We start from the raw sequence: 27434 nt of genomic DNA on the forward strand, positions 1-27434 counted from the left end.
ACTTCAGAGCATATGGCTTACTTTTAATCTTCATATTTCTGAAATGTCCAGTCAGTACAAAGTCCTGTGGAAATGACTCCGTATAATTCATTTATTTTATACAAGTGTCGCTCTATAATTCATATCTCTGATTACATCTCAAGGCTGTAGTGCTACGAGACAACCTTTATAATATACAACACCTATGCCTGAGAATCGCGTGGAACAGATACAAGATCAAGATTACAGCTGAAAGAACTCATGCTTGTCGCTAGTTAGACTATATGTATCAAAAGTGGCATATGTGCAGTAGGTTAGGACGAGAGAGTTATGGTCATTCTACTGAATATAACTCTACAGCCAATTGGCTGCCGTCTTACTTGATATTGGCTGGATTGATAAGTTACCTGAAACCTTCGCTAGGGAGCGATATTGCAACTTTACACTCTCAGCATTGTCTAGTGTCTTTACCACATACCTGCACAAGTTGTACATTCAAATAAGGAGTCAGTCCTCATAGGTAAAGTGAGGCATTAGAAGTTGGAATCTTTAAGAACATCTTGAGCAGTGCTTATTAAGCGTGGCATAAGGAATACGACACATTCACAATAAGAGGTAATAATTTCTCGGTGTTAAGAAAGGTTGAACCTAGGACTCCGTCTTCCTCATAATACAGAACACCATTAGACATGTACTTGAAGAATTTTATCAGATACTGCAAGATGACGAGAAGTCAAATCGCGATGTCAATTATATAGATGTAAAATCCAGATATACTCCACAAAGAAAAAAAAAGGAAAAACGAAAAAGTTGAATAAGTTGGATTCAGCAGTGCACTTAAAATGAATACCATATCATTAGGTCGAAAGGCAAAACTCAGAAGCCTCTCTGACAAAGTTCAATGAAGACCATTTGAGACAAAAAGTTCGAAGGGATTAGCAAAGTGCAACAAACTTAAGATTAACATTTCTTCTTTTTCTTTATATAATAAGGCCGAAAAACCTAAGTGACTGAGGAATTCTTTTAATAAACTACTTACACAAAGTAAGCATTTCAAAGGTCAGAGATCTGGATGCAATATAATGAAATATGTTAACCCTCGCATGTCTGACTGGCACTAAAGCATTTTAAAATTCAAAGGGCATACCACTTACTGAGCTATGTGCTAGAAAAGTGTAGAGTTTTTTTTAATAACTGAGAATTTCTCGAGGATCAGGTGGCGCAAGATCCGAACTCGATGAATAATGGGCCCAATCGTCCACCTTCTCCGCTTAAATACTAGAGTTTTTTCTGTGGCAAAGTTCGAACTCGACCCACACATTATGCTACGTCTTACCAGTGAACTAAAGCCCCAAGGGCGAGAGAAGTCCAGATTTATGAAGATTATAACCTTTTAGGCTTAACAGATATATAGAACTCAAATGTTGAGAGCCTAAGCACAAAGGATATTTTAGTGGACTTTTTACAAATTATGGTGAATCGCTTTGAGAGGTAAAAAAGGATGTAATGAAATTTGAAAAACTAAATGATGCAAAGAATGAGATGTACCATCCATTCAAGCACTGAGTGGTAACAACAGCCTCACGACCCACAAAACGCTGAGGCGTCCTTTTGTTACCCTATTTGATCAACAATTTCAATTAGATACTCCATTCACAACCAATCTGGAAATGTAATTGAAATTCAGATATTACTGGAAGAACCTTTATAATAACCCTGTCTGTGACAGCAAATGGAAACTGAACGCCTCTTCCTCTTAGATGATCCGAGAGCGGTGAATCACCAAAGGTCCCTCTATCCTGCATCAGGATATGATATTAAGGCCTTAAGGTAAAGTCAGGCTTCTGAGCACAAGGACAATCAAATGTAACTCTCCCTGATTTTTCTTTTTATCTTAAGTCCAAATTAAACAACTTCTAACATTATTTCCACCTAATTTCAGGTCGTGGTATAGGTTAAAAAAAAATTGAAAGTGGCAAACCTGGTCATATCTCTCCTTTCTTCTTTTGAAAGAACGATTAAGCTGTGATTCCTCTTCTCGGCGGAACGCTTGAACTGCAGCTCGAAGAGCTATAGAAATATGGAAATGCAAATAGAAATCATCAGAAAGAACAGAGAAAAATAGGACTATATGACCTAACTCTTAGCCTCATTTCACACCTTTAAAATGCATAAAGGACCAGTGAAGCACATAAAGACCCTTCAATCTATGTTCTTCCAAGTGCGGACAGGTTTGACTAGAAGTTCAAATATAGTGTAAAACTGGGGTCACACATTTATGAATATGATAGAGCCAATACTTTCTGATGTTAGAGAAGATTTCTTTTATAATCAAGAGATCCTCGAGGGCCAGTGGCATGCGGTACGAGACTCGATGGATAATGGGGTTGTTCCTCTACCTTTTCAGTTTAAATATCAAGCTTTTGCTTGCAAGGTTCAAACTAGTGACATGCGCCTAACTCACACGTCATGAGTTGTGCTCTTACCGCCAGACCAAAGCCCCAGGGCATTAGCAAAGAAATTTATGCAGTTGATTTAATGCAGACTTACTTTTTGACAAGTTAATGCAACGAGTTTCGAAGCCCTTCTAACTCTAAATAAGGACTCTTCACTTTCGGTGCCACACCCATGTCGATACGACGTAGGTGTGGGATCCGTACCGAATCTGGTCAACCGATTTTGGGTATTTTGACCAAAATCGATGGAGAAAATCGGACAGATACAATAGTGCTAGGATGAAATTGAAGAAAATGGAATACCTTGTATATAGAAATTTCTATGTCAGTCCTTTTCCTTTTATCTCCTTCTCGAATTCTCCTCTTATCAATATTTTGTCCTTCTCGGAATACCTTGTAAGTTCTCCACATAATGTCTCATAATTTAGACATATTTTTTTTTGAGCTGAATAATTTAGATATATTTTTATAACTCTATTTTTAGATATTTGAATTATTTTTAGCCAAATCCCCACACCCGTATTCGTACCTGGATCCGTACTCCCAAATCTCAAAATATAGATCATGAAGAATCTGACTTCTAGATCCGCACCCGTATCGACACCCGCACCCAAGTCCGAGCAACTTAGATTTGAAGCTACAGCCAAAACATGTGGGTTGTTAATTAGATATCCTCAGTCTGCTATGAGAAATTAAGTTAGCTGCCTCTAGTTTGGAAATCAACTGCAAGAATAGAGTTGCCTTTGCCAAAAGAAGTGAAAATGATAGAGATGACATAGAATGGACACTGGAGCAATGGTGGTTCAGAAATAGACTAAGCAGTTTAATATGCGAAAGTAGTGAGATAGAAAGCATGACGAAGGAATGATTTTCTTTTCTATACTGTGATCGAGAAAGAAGACTTAGTTTTTGTCTTTTTTATAAAGGTAGAAGTGCGCATTCCAAATGTGGAAACATTAGGTGTGCACACTAAGAAGCATGTGAGGTGATTCACTGATTCTAAAGGATGTCTGAGGACAAGTCAATTTATCGGAAGCTAGGGTGAGATGTCTACAGATGAACGGTCAAAGTGGTTATTGAAGGTCAGTGGAATTAACTTAAAATAATAGGCTAAAATAGGAAATGAGTATTCTAAATTAGAGGAAAAAGCAATGTCTTAAAGAGGGTCACAAAATGTGTCATCGCTCTGAACCTTCAAGCCATGTACTCATAGGGTCATGCAGTGGTGGATAGTTCCACAAACTTGCTCTCAAGAAACTTGCATGAAGGCTTGTGAGGATGCTTTGGGTTTCAAGGTACATAATAGCGAAAGGTTCAATCACATGGGTTTTTAACGATCCATCTATCCACCAAAACCCATTGGTTGTATTTTGAAAATGGTCCATACATGTGCTTGAAGATCCTCAATGATCCTGGCGACAAAGCTATAAGAATATATGAGTACTTTTCAGCACAAGAAATGCTTATAACTCATTGTAACTGGTAGGTCTAGTAAATGGTTTCCTGCAATGCTTGCAGCCTATGTTATGTTCCAATCCTTGCAACCTATGTTATGAAAAATGAACTTAAAAGAATGGCAATATCTAGGAGTGGTTCATTGGTCAGTTCAGTTCAGTTTTTTGGACTTTGCGTCTATTAAAATTGAAAACGGAAATAAATTCGGTTTTGTTCAAAAAAAATCATTTTGGATTGGTTTTGGCTTTTGATTGAGCCTCTAAAATAACATAAGCTTGAAATAAATAATTATATAAATCAATATATATATATATATATATATATATATATATATAAATTTAAAATAATTTTTTTTTGATAAGGTAAAAAAGAACAGTAAAGGGGCGTTCCGAGAATCGAACTCGGGACCTCTCGCACCCAAAGCGAGAATCTATAAATTCAAAATAATTATAAAACTTCAATGATAAATTCAAATAATTATAAAATTTTAAAATAATAAATTATATCATTAAAGCAATTCATATATACATTTAAAACTTAAATACATAAAAGTTTGGTATTTCAGTATATTCAATAATTTATGGAGAAAACTGAAAACCAAACTGAATTGCTGAACTTTTAGAGACCAAACCAAACACCGAACCGAATTACCAAAACCAAAAGACCGAGATTTTTGGTTCGGTAAGGTATTTTGGTTAAACATAACAACAACTACGCCTCAGTCTCAAATAAGTTGGGCCGGCTATATGAATCCTCACCGACAATGTTTCTTCATCATATCAAATAAATAAAAGCGAAAAATAAGAAAAATACACATAAAGATGGTAATAATAATAAAAATATTAAAAGTTTCTATATTTTCATTTGCATATCAATCTATGATAAGGTCAAACTACTCCTAGAAAAGCGTACTAATAGGACTAAAACCTATATTCCAACTAGTAGGTATCACCTACATGGATCTTTTTCTTCCATTATGCACTATCTTTAGTTAAGTCTGCGCTGATTCAAATATCCCCTAGCAATATCCCTAACCGAATTATGAACACCTCTAGCAATATCCCTTATACGGCAGCAGACATTTGAATATGTATTGGCATTCACCAGACAGATCATCAAATATTAGAGAAACCAGAGGAAATGGTATACTAAATCTACCATAAGTACAGAACATATACTTACATAAATTTGGCGCCACTGAATCTTCAGACACCACGTGTGAACAGATATAGCAAGCTTTCTGCAATTACACCATAAAGGCTAATTAGAAACTTATTTTAGCACTAGTCCAGTGGCACACGTGAATTTTTAGTCCCACATATTCATATTCTCTTTCTAGGACCTTGTAGCCAACTTAAATGCGAGAAGACAACTTCCTACTGCAAATGTGAAAGGAAAAACTAACTTTTAACGAAAGGAGAAAAAACCAATAAAAATTTCGTCTCTTGCATTTATGTGAATACATACATTCATTAGATATCAACAAATGTCATAACTAGACCTGCTACGGTAAAAAGATAAACACTTAGATTCATAAATATTTTGTGCAGCAACATCAGATGATAGTGCAAACAGAGGATTACTGTAACTATTTTTGTTTGACAGGAGGGACGAGAGATTTAATTGAATAAGCATGCAATGTCCATATACAGCTTTTGGAGGTGATATGGTTTCAGAACAGTTGGTCCTATAAATTTCAAATCTTAAATTAAAGGCATTTGCATCTGATTTTGCCATTTGCATCTCTCTCCAACCAATAAGAATATTAGTATTTTCTTGGTTATCACACTATGTAATCAAATGCAGTGCAGTTCCCCTAAACTGAAAGCGGAGAGAAGTTTTTCAAAAGATGCTTACTTAAATCAAAAAAGCATAAAAACCACAGCCAAACCCCAAATTCAGGAACATACTTTCTCCTATTATGCCAATAAGGCTGTCAGTCTCTCTATCTAATGCATCTTGAAACAGAATTTGTTGATTAAGCAGCATTGAATATCAAAATCCTCAAAGGAAAGAGATATAAAGAAGTTTAGATGCAAATGCAATTAATATCGAGTATAAATGAAAGTTGGTAATAAATTGTTCCCAGAGGACATACCATTCTAATCACATGCTGCACTCCACCACTACCAAAGGAATGCCCACAAGGCAATATCATTGCATCATCCATGAGCGCTCCCCTGAAATTGACAGCGCGATGTCAAGTGTGGATGCAAGTAACCAGATGGATAAAATAATATCTGGAACAGCAAATAACATATAGAAAGAGACTACAAGAGCATGTGTTGTTAAGTTAGGACAAATAAAATAATGCATGAACCAACAACGGTAAATACAAATATGGAAAGAAACCACCTAACTACATAAGCAAATAATCATAATATTATTTCAACCTCTACTATAAGCATCATCATTGGATAACTCAGAACAGATAAGATCCCTTAAATATTAGAAGAATGAAAAAGTAAAAGCACGCCTCAGCCATTTTCCAAAAAGAGCACATTTTGTTGACCAATGGGGATTCGGAAGACTTTTTAAATGAAAATCAGGGGGGAACTTGCATAAGCTAACAACATACTCCTTTTTTTTCCATTTTATGTGACACTTTTTTCTTTTTGCTTTTTAGTTTGTTTAAAAAACATCCTTTTATATTTAGAAATAATTTAACTAGAAGTTTTCATTTTACCCTTAATGTCATGATTATATAGCCACAGAAATGTCATGGCTACAAGTTCCAAAAGTCTTTCTTTCTTAAACTCTATGCTCAATCAAACAGGTTCACAAAAAAATGAAATGGAGGGAGTAACATTCAATCTACCGTTAAATTTCCGCACCTGGACTATTTCACTGGGTACCTACTACTTCCCACCAACATAGGTATCGGATAACTCTATTCACTAGTACTTAGGCAAAATCACCTAGTGTTTTTTGTCCCTACTAGAATTTGACCCTGGTCTCCAAGGTTTGCATCCGATTCATTGACCACTAGGCCACACCCTTGGGTGCAATTTATGTTTCTTTTTTGTTGGTTTGGCAAAATGACAACCATCCCAGATTCGGAAAAAAAACTTACAAGAGTCATCTAGGTAAAATTCAAGAAGTCATTTCATCCCACCAAATGCCCTTTTCTTTTCTTCCTATAACAGAAAGGAAGTAGCAGAGCACACCTACAGTATAACTGAGAAACTAGAGCTAGCATTAGACAAAGCATCTATACTCTTTTATTCTCAAGCAAGATCACACTTGATTAAAGCTAAAATAATATGCTCTCCTGCGGGATTTACTTTTAATTGCATCCACATTAGCTGCAGCTTAATGCATTCGCCTAAATGCAACCTCTAGCATATAACTGCTAGTTGCTCGTTTACACCAGTTGTCACTTGACCTTGCAAATATATTAACATGTCAGATCATCCTAATTGTCTTTGTCCGATGTCTAAACTAAGAGCTCCAAGAAAGCAAACAACATTTAATGATATTATTAACATCAAATTTATCAATATCAATCATCTGCATCACAATCCAAAATTGATTGAGGCCATCTATAAGGATCCTCTATATTCAATTCCTCCATTTGGCCCATTTCATTCCAATACTAACTAACTTGCCTTTTCAAGAAAAACTAGGGTCAAAACACAATTTATGCTTTACTTAAGATATAGAAAGCCAAGCAGCTAAACCAGAAAGAACAAGCGAACAGCCAAAACAGATTACTCTCTCTGACCCAATTTATGTGGTACTCGTTCCTTTTTAGGTTGTCCCAAAAGAGTGATACATTCTATATTTAGAAACAATTTAACTTTAAACTTTTCATTTTATACTCACACCAATGTCTATAACTTATTTTTGCCACAAGTTTCAAAACTCTTTCTTTCTTTCTTAAACTCCGTGCCAGTCAAACATTATCATATAAATTGGATGAAGGGGGTACAGGACAAGAAACTTACATAATTGGATCGGAGAGAATAGCTCTCAAAGACTCTCCTGATTCACTTGAATAACAGCCTTCCTTTCTCCCACTAAACCCACACCCATTCTCAAACCCCATTTCCTTCGGCCCTGCATTTGACCCTTCCCCTCCCTGCAAATACTGACTATTATAATACACCTCCCCATCAACACTAGCAATTGTCACTGCATTTCTCGCGTGTATGTTGCCCTCATTTCCTGATTCCTTAGCGCCTTCTTCAACATATCAATAAATCAATAGTCAACTACGCATCAAACCGAAACAAGTCCGAGTCTAGAAAAACAAACTAGGAAATATAAGAAATTGTCAAAAAACACTTACCAAATGCAGAAAGGGTTTTTGGTTTTTCACTGCCAATTTTACTACTACAGTTATTATTAACTTTATCACTGTTATTATTATTATTAGTAGTAGTAGTAGTAGTATTACTATTTTCAACTATAACGATGCCTTCAGCTTCATTTTCATCATCATTATCGCCATCATCCTCGTCATCATCCAGGTCATCATCCTCTGATCCATCGCCACCGCGGTCGTCGGCGAACATTTGACGGCGAAAATCAGCAGCTTGCTGTTGATGAGTGAAGTAATGGTGGTGGTGGTTATTATCGTACTTGTCGATGAATCCGGTAAGTTCTCGGGTCGTTTTGGGGCCCGGATCACCGCTAACGGCGGCGGCGCAGCGACGAGGAGGTGGTGGTGGGCCGCAGCTGAAGGTTTCATGGAAAACGAGCTGTGAGTGTGAATTGAGTCCATTTTCCACTCGTCGGGTCGAAACCAGGCCCATTTCTTCAGAAGCCATAGGCACTGTCAATTAAAAAACCCTAATTCAAGTTAATTTCTGGAACGTAAGTAGAATTGCAGGTTTGGATTGAAGAGAAACTCCATTTTTGGTGACGAAGGAAGTGGAATTTTTTCGTTTTAGCGAAAAAGATGGCAAGAGTTGGGGGTTTAGGAATTTGGGGGTGGGGAAGATAAAACGACGCCGTAGTAAGTGTTTAAATGTATCTGCCGGGGGTGTACATGGACCGGTTGGTTCGGATTTTATCAAAACCAAACCAAACTAATTATATCGGTTTAGATTGGTTCGAATTTGTCTCGGGTTTTTCAGGTTTTTTGTTACATGAATATAATTTCAATCTTGCATTATTAAAGTTATAGATAAAATTTTGATATGTGAATATATGTTTACTAAAAAATTTTAAAAAAATAACAAACATATGACTATTAAAGTGATCTTATGGGAGAATTTTTTTTTATAACACATAATAGTTTATTTTCTTAGTCGTCTACCAATAATTTTTTATTGATGTACGCTTTCAAAGTTAACCAAATTTAATAATTAAACATAAAAATCAATATGATACCTAAATAATGATATGAGTAATTTTAAATTATCGAAACAACACTTCAAATTCGAAAAACACATAATAAATCTTGACATATGAATATGAAAGAACAATGAGATAATTGACGTATTTCAATAACACATAATAAGAAATTGATACAATCTATTATTTAAAGTAAATAAAAATAAATAAACTTTATAGTTCAATTAAATATTATATCACATGAGAGGATCTCAAATATTTCTAGACATCTTTTAAATAAAATTCTATATAAAGTCTTAAAATTAAATATAAAAAATTATATATTTATATGTCCGTTTGGTTCAGATTTTTTTACTCAATACCAAATCAAATCAAATCAAATCTAGTTAAGTTTTTTAATCGGTTCGATTTAACTTTTCGATTTGGTGCGATTTCGATTAGGTTTGTATTAAGGATAGTGAAAATTATGAACATTGGTCAATTTGATGGTCGTTGAAAACACAAGGTGGGTATCATTGTCTGAGTCAATGATTAGACAAATGAAAAAAAGCTCATATAATGTTTTGTTTGTCTATACTGAAATTTAAATTTATATTACTATAATACTCAAATTATTCATTTTGTTCTGCCAACTTGCTTTAGGTATCAAATTTTCTTATTATCCCTTTCCCTGCGTCTATCTCACTACCTTACTAATTATACCAATTCTAATCAAGTGACTTTCCAAACAAACCCTTAAGTTATAAATTTCACCTTTATAAACCCCTATATGTAGTTATCTTTTCAAATAATGTAAAAGAAGTATTCTTTCGATTCCATTTTGTTTGTCACTATTTACTTGTTAGTTCGTTTCAAAACAAGTCTCTCACGTTTCCGTGTTGAAAGCTTTTATAGTCACACAAATAGTATAACTTATTTAAAATCACAAGTTTTAAAAATTTTATAGTCAAATATTTTGAAATATTTAAGATCACAAGTTCTAAAAAAAACTTTCTCATTTTATTAAACTTAGTATCAACCGTGGCTGAGCCAGAATTTCATTAAGGGGCATCAAAGTATATAAAAGTAAATATACGAAAAAATCAAGCGGAGTCAACATATATTATATATGTCTATAAAAATAGTTTTCACCTATCTACATAGTGCATTTTTCCGCAAGGGGGTATCAGTTGGCTCCGCCACTGTGTATCAAGTCAAACAAGGGGCGGCTCAACAGATATCGGGACCTAATGCGAAACCATATTCGGAGGCCCTTAATCCCAGTATAATTTCGAAAAAATGACGTGGGATAACCACTTTTTAACATGGTATTTAGTTTTTATCTAGTATTTTTAATGCTGAGCACAAATAGCCACTACTCTATTAAAATTAATACGAAAAGATGTTGTTACCCTTTCTTCATGAGTGCTGTGTAAATATTAAGGACATAGTGTCTTTAACATCTACACTGCACACATGAAGTTAAGGACGCCGTGTCCTTGACATTTACACTACACATATGAAGTTAAGGACATCATGCCCTTAATATTTACACAACACTCATAAAGTTAAGGACACTATATCCTTAACATTTATACTATATATATGAAGTTAAGGACATGGGATCCTAAAGTTTAACAACAGAAGGTGCAAATATAAGTTAAGGACATTATGTCCTTAACATTTACACTGCACACATGAAGTTAAGGACGCCGTGTCCTTAACATTTACACTGAACATATAAAGTTAAGGACATGATGTCCTAAAATTTAACAACGGAATGTGCAAATACAAGACACTTTGTCCTTAATATTTACACAGTATTTATGAAGTTAAGGACATCATGTCCTTAATATTTACGCAATACTCATAAAGTTAAGGACACTATGTCCTTAACATTTACACTGCACACATGAAGTTAAGGACACCATGTCCTTAACATTTACACTACACATATGAAATTAAGGACATGAGGTCCTAAAGTTTAACAACGGAAGGTGCAAATACAAGTTAAGGACATTATGTCTTTAACATTTACAGTGCACACATGAAGTTAAGGACGTCGTATCCTTAACATTTACACTGAACATTTGAAGTTAAGGACATGATGTCCTAAAGTTTAACAACGGAATGTGCAAATACAAGATACTTTGTCCTTAATATTTACACAGTATTTATGAAGTTAAGGACATTATATCCTTAATATTTACACGGCACTCATAAAGTTAAGGACATTATGTCCTTAACATTTACACTGCACACATGAAGTTAAGGACACCATGTCCTTAATATTTACACTACACATATGAAGTTAAGGACATGGGGTCCTAAAGTTTTACAATAAAAGGTGCAAATACAAGTTAAGGACATTATGTCCTTAACATTTACGCTACACACATGAAGTTAAGGACGTCGTGTCCTTAACATTTACACTGAACATATGAAGTTAAGGACACGATGTCCTAAAGTTTAACAACGGAAGGTGCAAATACAAGACACTTTGTCCTTAATATTTATACGGTATTTATGAAGTTAAGGACATCATGTCCTTAATATTTACACAACACTCATAAAGTTAAGGATACTATGTCCTTAACATTTACACTACACATATGAAGTTAAGGACATGAGATCCTAAAGTTTAACAACAGAAGGTGCAAATACAAGTTAAGGACATTATGTCCTTAACATTTACACTGCACACATGAAGTTAAGGACGTCGTGTCCTTAACATTTACACTGAACATATGAAAGTTAAGGACATGATGTCCTAAAGTTTAACAACGGAATGTGCAAATACAAGACACTTTGTCCTTAATATTTACACAGTATTTATGAAGTTAAGGACATCATGTCCTTAATATTTACACAACACTCATAAAGTTAAGGACATTATGTCCTTAATATTTACATTGCACACATGAAGTTAAGGATACCATGTCATTAATATTTACACTACACATATGAAGTTAAGAACATGAGGTCCTAAAGTTTAACAATATAAGGTGCAAATACAAGTTAAGGACATTATGTCCTTAACATTTACACTACACACATGAAGTTAAGGACGTCGTGTCCTTAACATTTACACTGAACATATGAAATTAAGGACATGATGTCCTTAATATTAGCACAGGGATATATTTGTCCGGGCGGGTAAAAAATTATTAAGCACTGGCTAAAAAGTAAATACATTTTAAACGGTGACTAAAAAGTAAAGACATCTCTAATTAGTGGCTAACCGTGCACTTCCCCCTATAATTCCACTAGTGGGATCTGGAAAGAGTAGTTTGTACGCAAACTTTACCCCTACCCTGGAGTAGAGAGACTGTTTTCGATAGACCCTCGGCTCCCTCCCTCCAAGAACTCCCCAACTTGCTCTTGGGGTGACTCGAACTCATAACCTTTTAGTTGGAAGTGAAGGGTGCTCACCACTAGAGTAACACACTTTTGTCAAATATACTAATTAATGAGGGAAGAAAATTATCATAATTTATAAATTTATTGTATAAAATAACCTCAATCAAGTAACAAAAAATATACTGTAACACTTTTTTTATTCTAATTATTTATATAAATTATATAATATATAATAGTAACAATAATAATAAGAATTTAAAATAAATTTGGGGCCTTCAAAATTTGGGGGCCTAAGGCAATGGCCTTACTACCCAAAGCCTTGGAGCCGCCGTGAGTCAAACCATAACAAAAAAGCAGCCCGCTGCACAAATCATTCCGCATTCACGCAGGGTTCGGGAAAGAATCACATAAGATACATTAGTAGCTGCATTCATGGCTCGAACCCGTGATAAAGTTCTGTTGCAAGGCTCCCCTCCCAAGTCAAACTACAATAACAAATTGAAATAGAGGGAGTATTTTTACAGAGCTAAGTCAGAGCTAACTTGAAAAGAATGGCGGAGACTTGAAAGGAGAAGAAGCCGAAAGGAAGGTCATGGCGTAGGGGAAGGGGCAAGGCGGGTATAGGTGTAGCCAATATTTAAAGCTTATAGGTTCGAGATTCTAATTATTTTTAAGTAATTGAGTTCTAAATTAATAATTTATACTTTTTTAATGAATTTCATCAAATAAATACATGGTTTAGCCACCGGGTTCGACAAACCGGTAGCTCGCTATCTAGCTCCGCCGCTGAAGGCGTGGGCTTTTAGACTGGTGACTTTCCACGGAATGAATGTGACGTTGAAGCACGCCATATTGACTACGTAACGCTAAGAAAAAGTAAACGAATGAAATGTGAGAGACGAAGACGAAGAAATTAATAGAGACTGAAGAATTTTCATAAGAATTTATTATAACTCATTGACGCGGTCATTAATTAATTGTCTTCCTCTTTTAGTCCGTCAACTCTTTTGCTTGTCTTTGTCTCCTTCCTCTTTGAAACTCTTTAATACATGATCATCTTTTCCCCTTTTGATTTCTCTAAATTTATGAGCCTTTTCTGCTCTTTTCCATATCATGAACTCTGGAGTTCTTGAATACAATACAATTGTGCTACAGTGTAGAGTAAAAATGGTGTTTTGGAGATTGGTTATGTTACTGATTACGCTTACTTCAATTTCCTTTCAGCCATCCAATGCACGTTATGTACACTCTTTCGAACATTTAGCTCAGACTCCAGAATCCCGATCAAAATTAGATAATCAGGTGGCTTACTTTTCTTTTTAGTCTGTTTCCAAAAGAATAACGTGCTTCCTTATTTAGAAATATTTTAACTTTAACTTTCTCATTTTATGATGATTTATAGCCGCATAAATGAAGGGGAGCCGCTAACTGGTAAAGTTGATATCATGTGACCAGGAGGACACGTGTTCGAGCCGTGAAAACAGCCTCTTGCAGAAATGTAGGGTAAGGCTGCGTACAATAGACCCTGGTGGTCCGGCCCTTCCCCGGATTCCGTGCATAACGGGAGCTTAGTGCACCAGGCTGCCATTATTTTTATAGCCACGTTAATGCCTGTTGTTTGTTTTAGATCGCAAATTTTAAAAGCTTTTTGTTTTTTTATTAAACATCGTAGCTAGTCAAACGTCGTCACATAAATTGTGGCAAATGGACTTTATTTTTTTTCTTAAAAAAATTGTTTAGTTCAAGCTGAGGCCAGCTGCGATTATAGGCTTATACTGACATTGTCCATATTTATGTTTCTATATACTTTATTTGTTCACCGTGGAATTTTAAAGAACATATTTTTATTCAGGTAGCCCCATCACCAAGCTTTATTGCTGCAGCTAACGCGAATTCAGGTACTAATCAAGCCCCTGTAGGCCAACCAACGGCGGCTTTTGTTAGTGGTAGCTGCGCCGGAGCGTCTAATAAGTGTCAGGATGATCATATCAGTATGACTGCCTGCTTTTTTCCTGCCAAGAAAGGTAATTCTCCATTTCTTTTTTTTTACTAGATACAGTAATTCCTTGTGGTTGTGTAATTTTTAGATTGCTAAACTGATTACAAATATAGTATATTTGGTGCTTGAATTAGAACGTAGCACTTCATTATTGCATTTATTCTCACTTTTCTTTCATCTGTTATGAATGAATTATTATGATCTGTAGTGATATGAACAACATGCTGTAAATTTTCTGGCAAGTTCATGTCGATATGGCTCAAAAAGCATATTAAAACTGAAGAGCAGGGTTGGATTCTACGGAGCAGCTTGGATATTTGACAGGGTTGCAATGCGCTTTTAGTAACAGCTTATTTTAGATGAATGTGACAACGTGGATTTTTCGAATATTATGCTATTATGTCATCTTGGATGCCTTGTTTGTAGTACAAGCTAATTGTGGACGCCTTTGAAAAGCAAGTTGTTTGACATTGCAAGTGTCAAACAAGCGAAGAATTACGTCCAACATAATCAGCATATCACATTGTGTATTTAGGTTGCATATGAGGAACTTGCAAAGTGACTTAGCTCACATCACCTTCTGAAACATTGAAGAAAACAAAAGAGAAGTACATAAGAGTTTCCAGACACACATGCACCTTGACTTTTGTAGCCCTCAAAAGAAAATGTGCACTTCAGTTTGTCCTTACAATTAGCATATGGTCTGGAGGATAAGTATTAACATAGCTAAAAATGAGCAGATGAGGTGGTGAACATATTCTTTTGAACTACTATAGTTTAGAGTAAGTGAACTACAATACCGAGACTCAAATCTGGTGAAAAAATTGAAGTGGTATATCTGAAAGATAACCTGGATTTTTGTCAAAAGTTGCTTTGCTATGGACAAGGTTTAGCCGTCCACATATCCGTGCAAGATTTGATTAGTTTTCTCATGAATTCAAGTTTCTGCAGTTCGTTTCTCCTTCATTATCGAAGTTAGTGTCTCTTTGTCATTGAGCAGTATTTTTTTGTTGTAATCTTCCAGACGCGCTCTAAAACTGTGGGGGGAATGGGGGTTCCTTCTTTCTACTTTCTAGTCCTTGATAGTAGCTGAAAATGAGTCCTTGCTAAGAAAAGATATATGATTTTGATATCACCATCTATTAAGTGTAGTTGTTTAGGAAATAACTTCAAATGGATTTGGTTCTTCTTTCAGCAACATCAACTGAAGCTATTTTGGCTTTTTGAACCATCTTTTTGGTGGTTTCTTTTGTTTTCCTCTTCTTCTCGTAATATTTTTCTGTCGATTGAAATGCTGTTTATCTTTTATTATTTGCTTGCTTTTTAAATTTGCCACAAGGAGCGCATTGGATTATAGCGACATTTCTAATTCTTAGTACTGCCTTCTTACCTGTGATGCCCTGGAATCAGCTGGGAAACATCTTTCTATATGTATGCATATGATTTGGTTTACATTTCAATTATATTATATTATGTATTTTGAATGATCATTTTCTTGTGTTATATTTGAATGATCAACTTTCTTGTCCTAACACAACTTTGCTTTATTGTAGGACATGAGGAATCATTTTTGTTCATCCACAACAACGGCGAGAACCCTTTGATGGTGAAGGTCAATGTTTCACCTGCAAACAAAACTTATGATAATATTCAGATACAAAGACATGATGTCAAGCAGGTAAAGAACTCTTCCTTTCTGAATTACTGGCTTTTGTCCTGACAATTTCCAAGACTACGAAATAACATCAATAAACTTTATTTCTTCATTTTTTGTATCAATCGACGAATTCTGGATTATCAAAGGCTGAAATGAAGAAATAAAGCTTATTATTGTTCAGTTCTGACTCAAAAATGAACTTGACATGAGTTTAATCATTCCTAGATCTTTGTTATTCCATGTTGTGTCATTCTTACCAGTATTATTAGTACTATTCTTCTGTTTTTTTTTCTTTCTAGATCTTTGTTATTACACGTTATGTCTTTATCTTTTTCTTATTGTTATTGTTAGTTGCTTCCTGTTTACTGTTTCTTAAGCCGAAGGTCTATCGCAAACAACCTCTCTACCTTCACAAGGTAGAGGTAAGGTCTGCGTACACACTACCCTTCCCAGACCCTACTTGTGGGATTACTTAGGGTTTGTTGTTGTACATTAGTTTACTCATGTTTCTTTTTCGTTTAGTGATATGGTGAGAATGTATTAATGTGTTGTTTCTATGACCGTGTTTTTCAATCTTCCAAATCATGAAAGTGAACTTAATGTGCTGCTCCTGATTCCATGTTTTTCAATTTCTCATTTTGTGAATCAGATCAATATCTCGTCTAGAATTATTGGAGCGAATTCATCAATTATACTAGACACTGGAACTGGAAAATGTACGATTGATATGGGACGTTCAGTATGGCAAGGCTACTTTAACTTGCCATATTCTTATACTAAGTATGTTACCCCCACAAATGGGGCATATTTGCTAGGTGTAACAGCTCTTCTAATCGGAGGAATATTATTCATCTGCTGCAAGTTAAGAAAACAAGATCGACATCTTGATGGTGTTGCATATCAAGAACTTGAAATGGGAAAACCAGAACTTCAATCTTCCATCAAGTTGGAAACTAACGCTGAAGGGTGGAATGAGAGTTGGGACGACGATTGGGATGAAGAGGAAGCAGTGAATCCACCTGGTGGAAAAAACATAAGCAGAAAACTAGCAAATGGTTTTGATGATTTGGATAAGAGTTAACATAAAGACACAGATTTTGTTCCATTTTCTTGAAGATAGTTCATAGGAAAAAATAGAAGGGTGAGAAGTGGATGCAGTAGATGTTAAAGAGGAATAGGAAACTGCTAAAGAATTACAATTTTAAACATTTTGAGTTGTGGTGTGACCACTTAAGTTCTAACGTCCCAGTTTTCGTTGGAACCAATTTTATATGTTATGTTATGTTATGTTATGATTCTCTATAACAATACTTTACTGCAGCAACCAAAAAATATCGGAACAAACGAAACTGTTATAAAGAGATTTAAATGTATTTTACTTTTTCTTTTTTCATTCTGAATATACCTATAGTTTTCTAACTTTCCTATGTTTTGTTTTATGCTTAAATTTTCATAAATACTGCTTTTGTACATTTGATGTTTAATGCAAAATGATTCGGTGATTTGTGATTTCTTCTATGATAAACTTGCCTTCTTCCTATGATTTCTTCTCTGCTTTTGGACTTTTTATTTAGCTACCTCTTTCTTTTTTAACTTTGTTCTCGTTGGTTTTTGGTTCCCTTGGATTAGTTTAATTTAATGGGTGCATGTGATTCCTACACTTCACCTGTGTGTACTTTTTGTGAGAAATTCAAAAATATGCAAAATGCAAAATACGATTTATGTGTTGTAAGTTAATTAAAGTAACAGAGATGACATTAACTTAAAATGTGACTTATAAATCATGTTAGGAATGAGACTTGTTATTACTACATAATGCAATAAATTTATATATCGCATTTCAACAATACTACTTATAAATCGCATTTCAGGAATGCGAGTTATAAGTCGCATTTACTTGCCGATGGTATTTCTGAAATTCCGACACTTATTTAGCCTTTGAAACACTCGGATGTCAACGGACTAAGTTGTCAATTAATGCAATGCCGAGGATATATAGACTGATTCTTCTTATCTAAAGAGAATATTTATGCCTACAAGAAATTATGGGAATGTATAGAGACTGATAATTTGAAAAATACGTACATAGCAAAATCTATTGCTAGACATTTCGAAATGCAATTTCACAAACAAATCTTTTTTTGAGTTTTTTTTAATTAATCTTCTCGTATCCGAAATACACTAATTCAACTATTTAGCCATATGTTCAATCTATAATTATTTAAATGTCTGCCCAAATAAAGCAGAAATCTTATTCATTCATCTCAACAACCTCAACCAAATCATGAATAAACAGCTTAAAATATGGACCCTTCTTAATTCAAAATCTGTCACCACAATTGGTTGAAAAGATTCAAGAGAAATTTACACAGAATACAACTTAGTTAAAACTTATTTAAATAAGTTACAGCTACTTTTAGAAAATTCCATAAAATATAATTTATTTTAAAATCTACAACTTTTTGTATCCCTAATATCTCTTTCTTGAGATTCTCTCACTAAAGTGTATCCTAATATACCTCTCTTAAAATTCTCTATCACCTAAACATATCTATCCATATTAATTTTTTCCTGATTTATTCTTTCTGACATTCTTCTCCCACTAGTCATCTCCTCCATCTATCTATATATATATTAAAGGAATAAAGTTACCATATATAATTGGCATTATGGTTAAGCCAAGTGACAAGCTAATAAATGTCAAGAGTATATGGTAATTTTATTCTATATTAGACTATGTTAGTCAAATACAAATATTTTATAGATATATATTCGAATTAAAAGATAATTTTGAATTTATAGATTAAGTTTTAAAATTTGAATTTAAATTAAAAATAAAAATTTATCTTTTTTTAATCATGTTATCATACTTAATCCGGTTAATGATCATATGCAATTATGTTAGGAACTTTTGTTATCTTTTCTAATTATTTAAATACTACTTCGCCTCTGGCAAAAAAAAAAATACTCCTTATAACTATAAAACTCTTTCACATTTAAAACCCTATAATTATAGTTCTTTAAAATATTGTAGCTAGATTTGAATAAAGCGAATTTCTTTTAAAATAAATGTAATATATAGGGTACACGTCTATGTTTATCTAAATAACAAAAAAGAGTTTACAAAATCAAATAAAAGTTTACTTACATATATAATAAAGTAAACATACATGCTGGAGAAAGAAACATCACAAAATCAGTCAATATTAAAAAAAATATTTCTTTTTTCTTTTCTTTTTGAAGAATATTTGTTTGAAGAGTCAATTTGTATAAATGGACATCAAACAAATAACAAAACTTTGGCTATACAATTGCTATCATTAATTTCAATTTAGCACATTCTAGGAATTGAAGGGTATAAACTGAAACCCCTTCATTTAGCTGCAGTCAAGTCAATATTGCAAGGGTATAATATTTTTTTCGTTGAAGAATATTAGTTTTGAATCATTAGATTATGTGACAGATTTTTTTTTTCAAACTCAACAAGAGAGATATTGATTTCTAATTGATAATTTCTATAGCGATTTTCAAGTGTAATAAAGAGTATATTTTTTTTAAAAAAAATGGTATGACATGAATTCTTTTTTTAAATGTAAACAAATTATTTCGAAAGTACTCTTTACTTTTTTCTACTTCAAACATAATAAAAAGATAAGATATTTTGAACATTAGTAGAGAGTTTTTAAAATTATTATAATAGAAGTCATATCATGGATAAACTCAAAAAACCGAAATCTTATGAAATATTTACATAAATATCCGGCCAGATTTATTGTTTACTTTTTATAGCTAATATAAATAGATGATATACCGACAACACACGATTATACATATATTATATATGGATTATATATAAATTACACATCCTTCAATTTTTTAATTTAAGTGGTCGGGTGAGCACCTATTTAGGCTAATTAGATAAAGCCAAAAGAAAAATATGAAAGAATTTCAACCAAAGACTAAAAATATAAATAAAGTTCTTACATAGACAATTTTTATTAAAACTCATCCTTTTATAGTGAAATAAATTAATTTTTTGTAACAAAAGAAAGAATGACATAAAAAATAAGATAAAAGAAAATAAATATTGAAAAAAAATGTATGAAAGATCCAAAAACCATAAATAAGAGATGACAACGAATTTCTTCTTATATTTCATCTTTGTTGAATATAAAAAATTTGGAAGCTAATCTCATCGATTTCAAATATTATTTTCAACTCAAATACATAGATTATAAGATAAGGATATGTTAGTTTTTTTTTTTTTTTACATTGTGTGTCATTTTTAAAAAATCACTATTACTAACAAACTGATATGATATTCGAATTTGAATTTAAATGCAATTTGAGTAGTTTGCATTGAGGTTAAGCCAAGTATGACGTCGAAAAATAAACTACTTGATAATTTTAAGACAATATATGCAATATTATATAATAACAATCAACTAATTTAGCATTTAATAATTCAAAGAACAAATTTTTTGTATATATGGGGTATTAAAAATTCAGAGTCTGTGGCTAGATATATCGATAAACTTAAAATAGAGTCATACTGAAATAAAAATTTTCCGACTAAAGAATCATTTAAATTTTTAGATAGCCGATTAAAGTAAATTTTAAATTAAGGATAATATCTTCACTTGCATCATTATAAAGACAATCATTATTGAAATATATATAAAGTTTTAGAAATTGAAATTTCAAAATAGAAATATTTTTTGAAAGATAATATCATACCAAATAAGAGTTCAAGTCATAGTAAAAGAGTCATGTCGTAACCAAAGAATCGTTTATATTGTGTTAACCTTTGTGCTTTGCCATAAAAATGAGTTATTATTTCGCTTTGTGGCTATTTTTAGGTTCCAATGACACTTATGAGAATAGTGCAAAAATAAAATTATCACTAATAGATTTAAAAAAATATTAGTCTTTTTTTATGTAGTATTTCTTAATTAATATCTAACGATTATCAATAATTATAATTATTTAAGGTTATTTACATATAATTCAAATAACTCATAAATTTAACATGGTTAATGTAAAATATCAAAATTGAGTCATACTGGAAAAAGAAATTCACTCGCTAAAGAATTTTTAAAATTTTTAGATAGCCAACTAAAATGAGTTTTGAATTAAGGATAATATTTTCACTTATATTATTATAAAAATAATTATTATTGAAAAATAAAGTTTTAGAAACTGAAATTTTAAAAAATAAATATTTTTTAAGAGATATCAACACACAAAATAAGAGTTCAAGTCGTTTTGAATATTATAACCCCATTCCCCCATTTACTTCTCAATTTATGTCTTGCAATTGATTTATGACTTATCGGATTAGTTGGTTAGGGTCCGAAAGGAATTCGGAATGAAATGAGACACTTAGTCTCATAATTGAAAATTTAAGTTAGAAAAGTGGATCGGATATGGACCTATGTGGAAACGACCTCGGATTTGAATTTTGATGATTCCAATAGCTCCGTATGGTAATTTTGGACTTAGGAGCATGTCTGAAATTTTTTTTGGAGGTCCGTAGATGAATTAGACTTAAAATGCCAAAAGTTAAATTTTTGGGAAGTTTGGCCGAGGGGTTGATTTTTTGATATCGGGGTCGAAATTCGATTATGAAACTTTTAATAGGTATGTTATGTCATTTATGACTTGTGTGCAAAATTTGAGGTCAATCGCACGTGATTTGATAGGTTTCGGCGTTATTTGTAGAAATTAAAATTTTCAAAGTTCAATAGGCTTGAATTGGGGCGTAATTCATGGTTTTAGCGTTGTTTGAGGTGATTTGAGGATTCGACTAAGTTCGTATGATGTTTTAGGACTTGTTGGTATATTTGGTTGAGGTCCCGATAGTCTCGGATGAGTTTCGGATGGTTAACGGATCAAAAATTGAACTACAACAGCTGCTGCAATTTCCTTGTGTTGGAAATTTCTTCTGCCAGATTCGAGCCCAGAAATCTCTCAGAATCGAGCCCAGAAATCGAGCCCAGGGTCGAGGGCCATGATCGAAGCCATGATCGAGCCCAGGGTCGAGGGCCACGATCGAAGCCATGATCGAGTCCAGGGTTGAGGGGCATGATCGATCCCAGGGTCGAGGGCCACGGTCGAAGGCAGGGTTGAAGGCATGATCGAAGGCCATGGTCGAGGGCCATGATCGAGGATCAGGATTGAAGCCACGATCGAGGATCAGGATTGAAGCCACGATCGAGGCCCAGGATCGAGGGCCAAGATCGAGGCCCAGGATCGAGGCCTAGGATCGAGGACCTCGATCGAAGGCCAAGATTGAAGCAAGATCGAGGTAGAATCGAGGTTGTCTGGGCAGAATTATAAAAATCGGGACTTCGTCCCATTCGCCATTTTTGACAAATTGGAGCTTGAGGAGAGGCAATTTTTGATATATTTTCAAGGAAAACTTGAGGTAAGTCCCTTGTGATCATTTCTACTCCATAATATTGAATTATCATCGAATAATCCGACTAGATTACATGATTTTGAGGTGTAAATCGGAGATTGGAACTTAGAAATTTAGAAATAAGATTTGTAGACTTGAGGGTCGAGTTGAAGTCAGAATTTGGTAAAATTGGTATGATAGACTCGTGGTTGAATGGGCTTTCAAATTTTATAACTTTTGTCGAGTTCCGAGACGTAGGCCCCACGGGCGATTTTTGAGCTAAAATTTGATTTTTTATGAAAAATTAGCATTTTCTTATGGAATTAATTTCAATAAATTTTATTGATTGAAACGAATTATTTGTGACTAGATTCGAGGCATTCGGAGGCCGATTTGCGAAGCAAAGGCATATCAGAGTAAAGAATTTCACGCTTTCAGGTAAGTAACAGTTTTAAATCTGGTCCTGAGGGTATTAAACCCCGAATTTTGGTATCATGTGATTATTTTGGAGGTGACGCACAGGCTAGGTGACTGGCGTGTGGGCGTGCACCGAGGGGATTGTGACTTGGTCCATCCCGGAAAATTGTAAAGTTGAATAATTTATTGTTAGCTATATGCTCTCTACGTGTTGATAAAATTTGACTGTAAATCATGTTAGAAATCATGCGTAGGCTATGTGATAGTACTGTTGGGACCCACAGAGGTCGTGTACTTGTTGAATTGCCTGCTAAATGCTATATGTACTCAGTCTCAGTTTTTAGTTGCACATTTCATCTCAGTCTCTGTTATTATTATTGATTATACTATATCATTGTTGTTGGGCTGATTTCATGATTAATGAGAGCCGGAGAGACTGGAGAGATTTATGACTGAGAGAGGCCGAGGGCCTGATTGTGAGATATTTATATCATAGCACGTGAGTTATCCGTGCAGCACGTGAATTGGCCGTGCAGATCCTTATATTATACTATAGCACGTGAGTTGGTCATGCGGATCCAGATATTTATACAATAGCACGTGAGTAGGTCGTGCAACACGTGAGTTGGACGTGCGGATCTAGATATTTATAATATAGCATGTGAGTTGTCCGTGAAGATTATAGCGCTTGGGCTGTAGGAGCCCCTCCGGAATCTGTACACTCCTAGTTAGCGCGGGTACCCATTGAGAGTGAGTGATGAGGGATGGGAGCCCAGGGAGTGATGAGGGTTGGGAGCCCAGTGAGTGATTGTTGTCCTAAGAGGTTGTACTTGATTTTTATTTGTTGTTGCACTTAGTTGCTATTTGTTATTGTTGTGAAATCTCTGAAAGATTTTGATATACGGATTACATGAATAGGAACTGTATAAGAACTGATTTGACATTAAACTGCCAGATTCGATAGCATGTCTATTCTTTGCTGGAATTACTGGAAATGAACCATAACTGTGTAGCTCATTACTATCTTCAGTTCCTTATTTATTTTTGTTACTTGCTGAGTTGGTTGTACTCATACTATACCCTGCACTTTGTGTGCAGATCCAGGTGTTCCCGGACATAGCGGGTGTTGATTCTTTCACACAGTTAATTTTTCGGAGATTCTGAGGCAGCTGCCGTGTTTCGCAAACCTTGCCTCTCCTTCCCTATCTCCTTATTTACTATATTTGGTCTCAGGCTATTACAGACCGTATTTTTCAGACTTGTATTCATAATTAGATGCTCATGTACTCAGTGACACCAGGTTTTGGGAGTGGTTGTATCGGTAATTGTAAGATTTATGGATGTTATTTAAATATTATATTTTCAGACTTGAAAGAAGTTGTGGTTCATTGAGATTTCGGCTTGCCTAATATTGAGATAGGCGCCATCACGACTGGTTAAAATTTTGGGTCGTGACAAATTGGTATCAGAGCTTAGGTTACGTAGGTCTCACGAGTCATGAGCAGGTTTAGTAGAGTCTTGCAGATCGGTACGGAGATGTCTGTACTTATCTTCGAGAGGCTGCGGAACCCTTAGGAAAATTTCACTTTCTTTTATTCTGTCGTGCGAATTTGTTGATTCTGGAAACTAAATTTTTGCTATTCTATTCTCTCACAGATGGTGAGGACACATACTACCGGATCAGACGGTCAGCCACCAGTTAGGGCGGCGAGAGGCTGGGGCCGGGGCCGAGGTAGAGGTCGAGGTGTAGCTCGTACCACAAAATGAACAACACATGTAGTACCACCAGTTATTCCAGCTTAGGAGCAGATTCCAGATATAGTTGAGCCGACAGGATCAGCTCAGGCACCAGGTGTTCCCATTGAGATTGCAGGCATTCAGGAGACTTTGGCCCAGATATTGGCAGCATCCACTGGTCTTGCTCATGTGGTTTCAGCTCAGGCCGCACCTGCCACTTCTCCGGCTGGGGGAGGTACTCATACCCCTGTTGCTCGTACTCCAGACCAGGTAGTACAGGGACTTCAGATACCGGGAGCGCTACCAGCCCAGCCGGTTGCAGCTACTCAGACCCCAGTAGTTCCTGTTATAGCAAACGATGAGCAGAGGAGACTTGAGAGATTTGAGAGGTTTTGGCCTCCACAATTTAGCGGTACTGAGTCAGAGGATGCTCGGGATTTTATGGATAGGTGCCAACGGATGCTTCGGACAGCAGGTATTCTGGAGACCAGTGGGGTCTCATTCACTACTTTTTAGTTTTCTGGGGCTGCACTCAGAAGGTGGGAGACTTACGAGAGGCGTAGGCCTGTTGGCGCAGCACCCCTTACTTTGCATCAGTTCTCCGTGGTCTTTTTGGAGAAGTTCGTATCTCAGTCCCGCAGAGAAGAGCTGCGCAGATAGTTTGAGCAGCTTCGCCAAGATGATATGTTCGTGACGCGGTACGAGATGAGATTTTCTGAGTTGGCTCGTCATGCAGTATGGTTGGTTCCCACTGATAGGGAGAGGATTAGGAGATTTATTGATGGCCTCACATATCAACTGCGGTTACTTATGACTAGGAAAGAGTATCTTGTGCTACTTTTGATGAGGTAGTGGACATTGCTCGGCAGATAGAGATGGTTCGTAGCTAGGAACGTGGAGAGAGAGAGGCTAAGAGGCCTCGTGGTCCGGGTGATTACAGTGGTGTTCCTTCAGGGGGTCAGTTTCACCGAGGTAGGGGTCGTTCTTACAGACACGCTCAGACGAGTCATCCACCTCATTGTAGTGCATCAGCTAACCATAGTTCTTACAGTGCTCACTCAGGCCAGTCTTCATTCAGTGCACTACCAGCGCAGAGTTCTCATCATGCCCCGTCCGCACAGGCTTCTGCAGGTCATTCCTCAGGTTATCAGGAGCAGCAATTTCATCAGAGGAGGGGTTGTTTCGAGTGCGGAGAATTTGGTCATTTCAAGAGAGAGTGTCCTAGGCTGTTAAGTGGGGCTTCATAGCAGAGTTCTCGACCGACGGCAACAGCACCAACAGTTACACCACCTGCCCTGCCATCTCGGGGTGGGGGTTAGGCAGCTAGGGGTCGCCCAAGAGGGGGAGGTCGATCAGGTGGCGGGCAGGCTCGATTCTATGCTTTTCCTGGCAGGCCAGATGCTTTTGCCTCTGACGCAGTGATCACACGTATTGTTTCAGTGTGCCACAGGGAGGCTTCTATATTATTTGACCCTGGTTCCACTTATTCATATGTATCATCGTATTTTGCTCATTATCTGGATATGCCCTGTGAGTCCTTAGTTTCACCTATTTGTGTATCTACACCGGTGTGCGATATTATTACTGTGGATCGTGTGTATCGGTCGTGTGTAGTAACTATTGGGGAACTGGAGACTAGAGTTGATCTCTTATTATTCGGTATGGTTGATTTCGATGTAATCCTGGGTATGGATTGGTTATCTCCATGTCATGCTATTCTGGACTGTCATGCAAAACTCGTGACGTTGACAATACCGGGGTTGCCAAAGGTTGAATGGAAGGGTTCTCTAGATCTTGTTCCTAGCAGGGTAATTTCTTATTTGAAGGCCCAACGTATGGTTGGAAAAGGATGCTTGTCATATTTGGCTTTGTGAGAGATATTGATGCAGATACTCCTATTATTGATTCAGTACCGGTTGTGCGAGACTTTCTGGATGTATTTCCTGTAGACCTATCGGGTATGCCACCTGACAGGGATATTGATTTCGGTATTGACTTGGTACAGGGCATTCAACTCATTTCTATTCCTCTGTATCGTATGGCACCAGTTGAGTTAAAAGAATTGAAAGAGCAACTTCAGGAACTCCTAGAAAAAGGGTTTATTAGGCCTAGTGTATCGCCTGGGGGTGCACCGGTTCTGTTTGTGAAAAAAAAAGATAGTACTATGTGGATGTGCATTGATTATAGGCAGTTGAACAAAGTTACAATCAAGAATAAATATCCATTGTCGCGTATTGATGATTTATTTGACCAGCTTCAGGGAGCGGGGGTGTTCTCCAAAATTGATTTGAGGTCTGGGTATCACCAATTAAAAATTCGGGATTCGGATATTCTAAAGACGGAATTCAGGACTCGTTATGGCCACTATGAATTTCTTGTGATGTCTTTTGGGCTAACCAATGCCCCAGCAGCATTTATGCATTTGATGAATAGTATATTTCAGCCATATCTTGATTTATTTGTCGTGGTATTCATTGATGATATTCTGGTGTACTCACGTAGCCAGGAGGAGCATGCACAACACTTGGGTATTGTATTACAGAGGCTGAGAGAGGAGAAACTTTATGCCAAATTCTCTAAGTGTGAGTTCTGGCTTAGTTCGATAGCATTCTTGGGACATATAGTGTCCAGTGAAGGAATTAAGGTGGATCCGAAGAAAATAGAGGCAGTTCAGAATTGGCCCAGACCATCCTC

At 35.5% G+C, this 27434-nt stretch overlaps 2 protein-coding genes across 9 annotated transcripts; one reads left to right on the top strand and one right to left on the bottom strand.

Annotated features, from left to right (window-relative positions):
- Nucleotides 1–13: 13 nt before the first annotated feature.
- On the bottom strand, nucleotides 14–8830 carry LOC107810525 (U-box domain-containing protein 62). Of its 7 annotated transcripts, none has more exons than XM_075227732.1 (9): nucleotides 8290–8819; nucleotides 7838–8072; nucleotides 5989–6070; nucleotides 5073–5130; nucleotides 2965–3072; nucleotides 1961–2049; nucleotides 1683–1778; nucleotides 1528–1598; nucleotides 14–457 (listed from the first exon to the last, which is right to left on the bottom strand). In XM_075227732.1, exons 1-9 carry the CDS (start codon nucleotides 8660–8662, stop codon nucleotides 334–336), a joined length of 1236 nt encoding a protein of 411 aa, XP_075083833.1. In that variant the 5' UTR covers nucleotides 8663–8819; the 3' UTR covers nucleotides 14–333. The 7 variants fall into 7 exon arrangements, with proteins under 7 accessions (XP_075083833.1, XP_075083832.1, XP_075083831.1 ...); XM_075227731.1 differs by having other exon boundaries at nucleotides 7838–8075; XM_075227730.1 differs by having other exon boundaries at nucleotides 8182–8819.
- A 4682-nt stretch (nucleotides 8831–13512) lies between these two features.
- Nucleotides 13513–17394, top strand: LOC107810507 (uncharacterized). 2 transcript variants are annotated; one of them, XM_075227734.1, is made up of 5 exons: nucleotides 13513–13832; nucleotides 13933–14033; nucleotides 14383–14554; nucleotides 16083–16207; nucleotides 16836–17394. In XM_075227734.1, the coding sequence occupies exons 3-5, from the start codon at nucleotides 14524–14526 to the stop codon at nucleotides 17265–17267; spliced, it is 588 nt and encodes a 195-aa protein (XP_075083835.1). In that variant the 5' UTR covers nucleotides 13513–13832; nucleotides 13933–14033; nucleotides 14383–14523; the 3' UTR covers nucleotides 17268–17394. The 2 variants fall into 2 exon arrangements, with proteins under 2 accessions (XP_075083835.1, XP_016490785.1); XM_016635299.2 differs by lacking the exon at nucleotides 13933–14033.
- Nucleotides 17395–27434: the final 10040 nt, after the last annotated feature.

This window comes from Nicotiana tabacum, chromosome 13 (assembly GCF_000715075.1).
Source record: "Nicotiana tabacum cultivar K326 chromosome 13, ASM71507v2, whole genome shotgun sequence".
NCBI lineage: Eukaryota > Viridiplantae > Streptophyta > Magnoliopsida > Solanales > Solanaceae > Nicotiana > Nicotiana tabacum.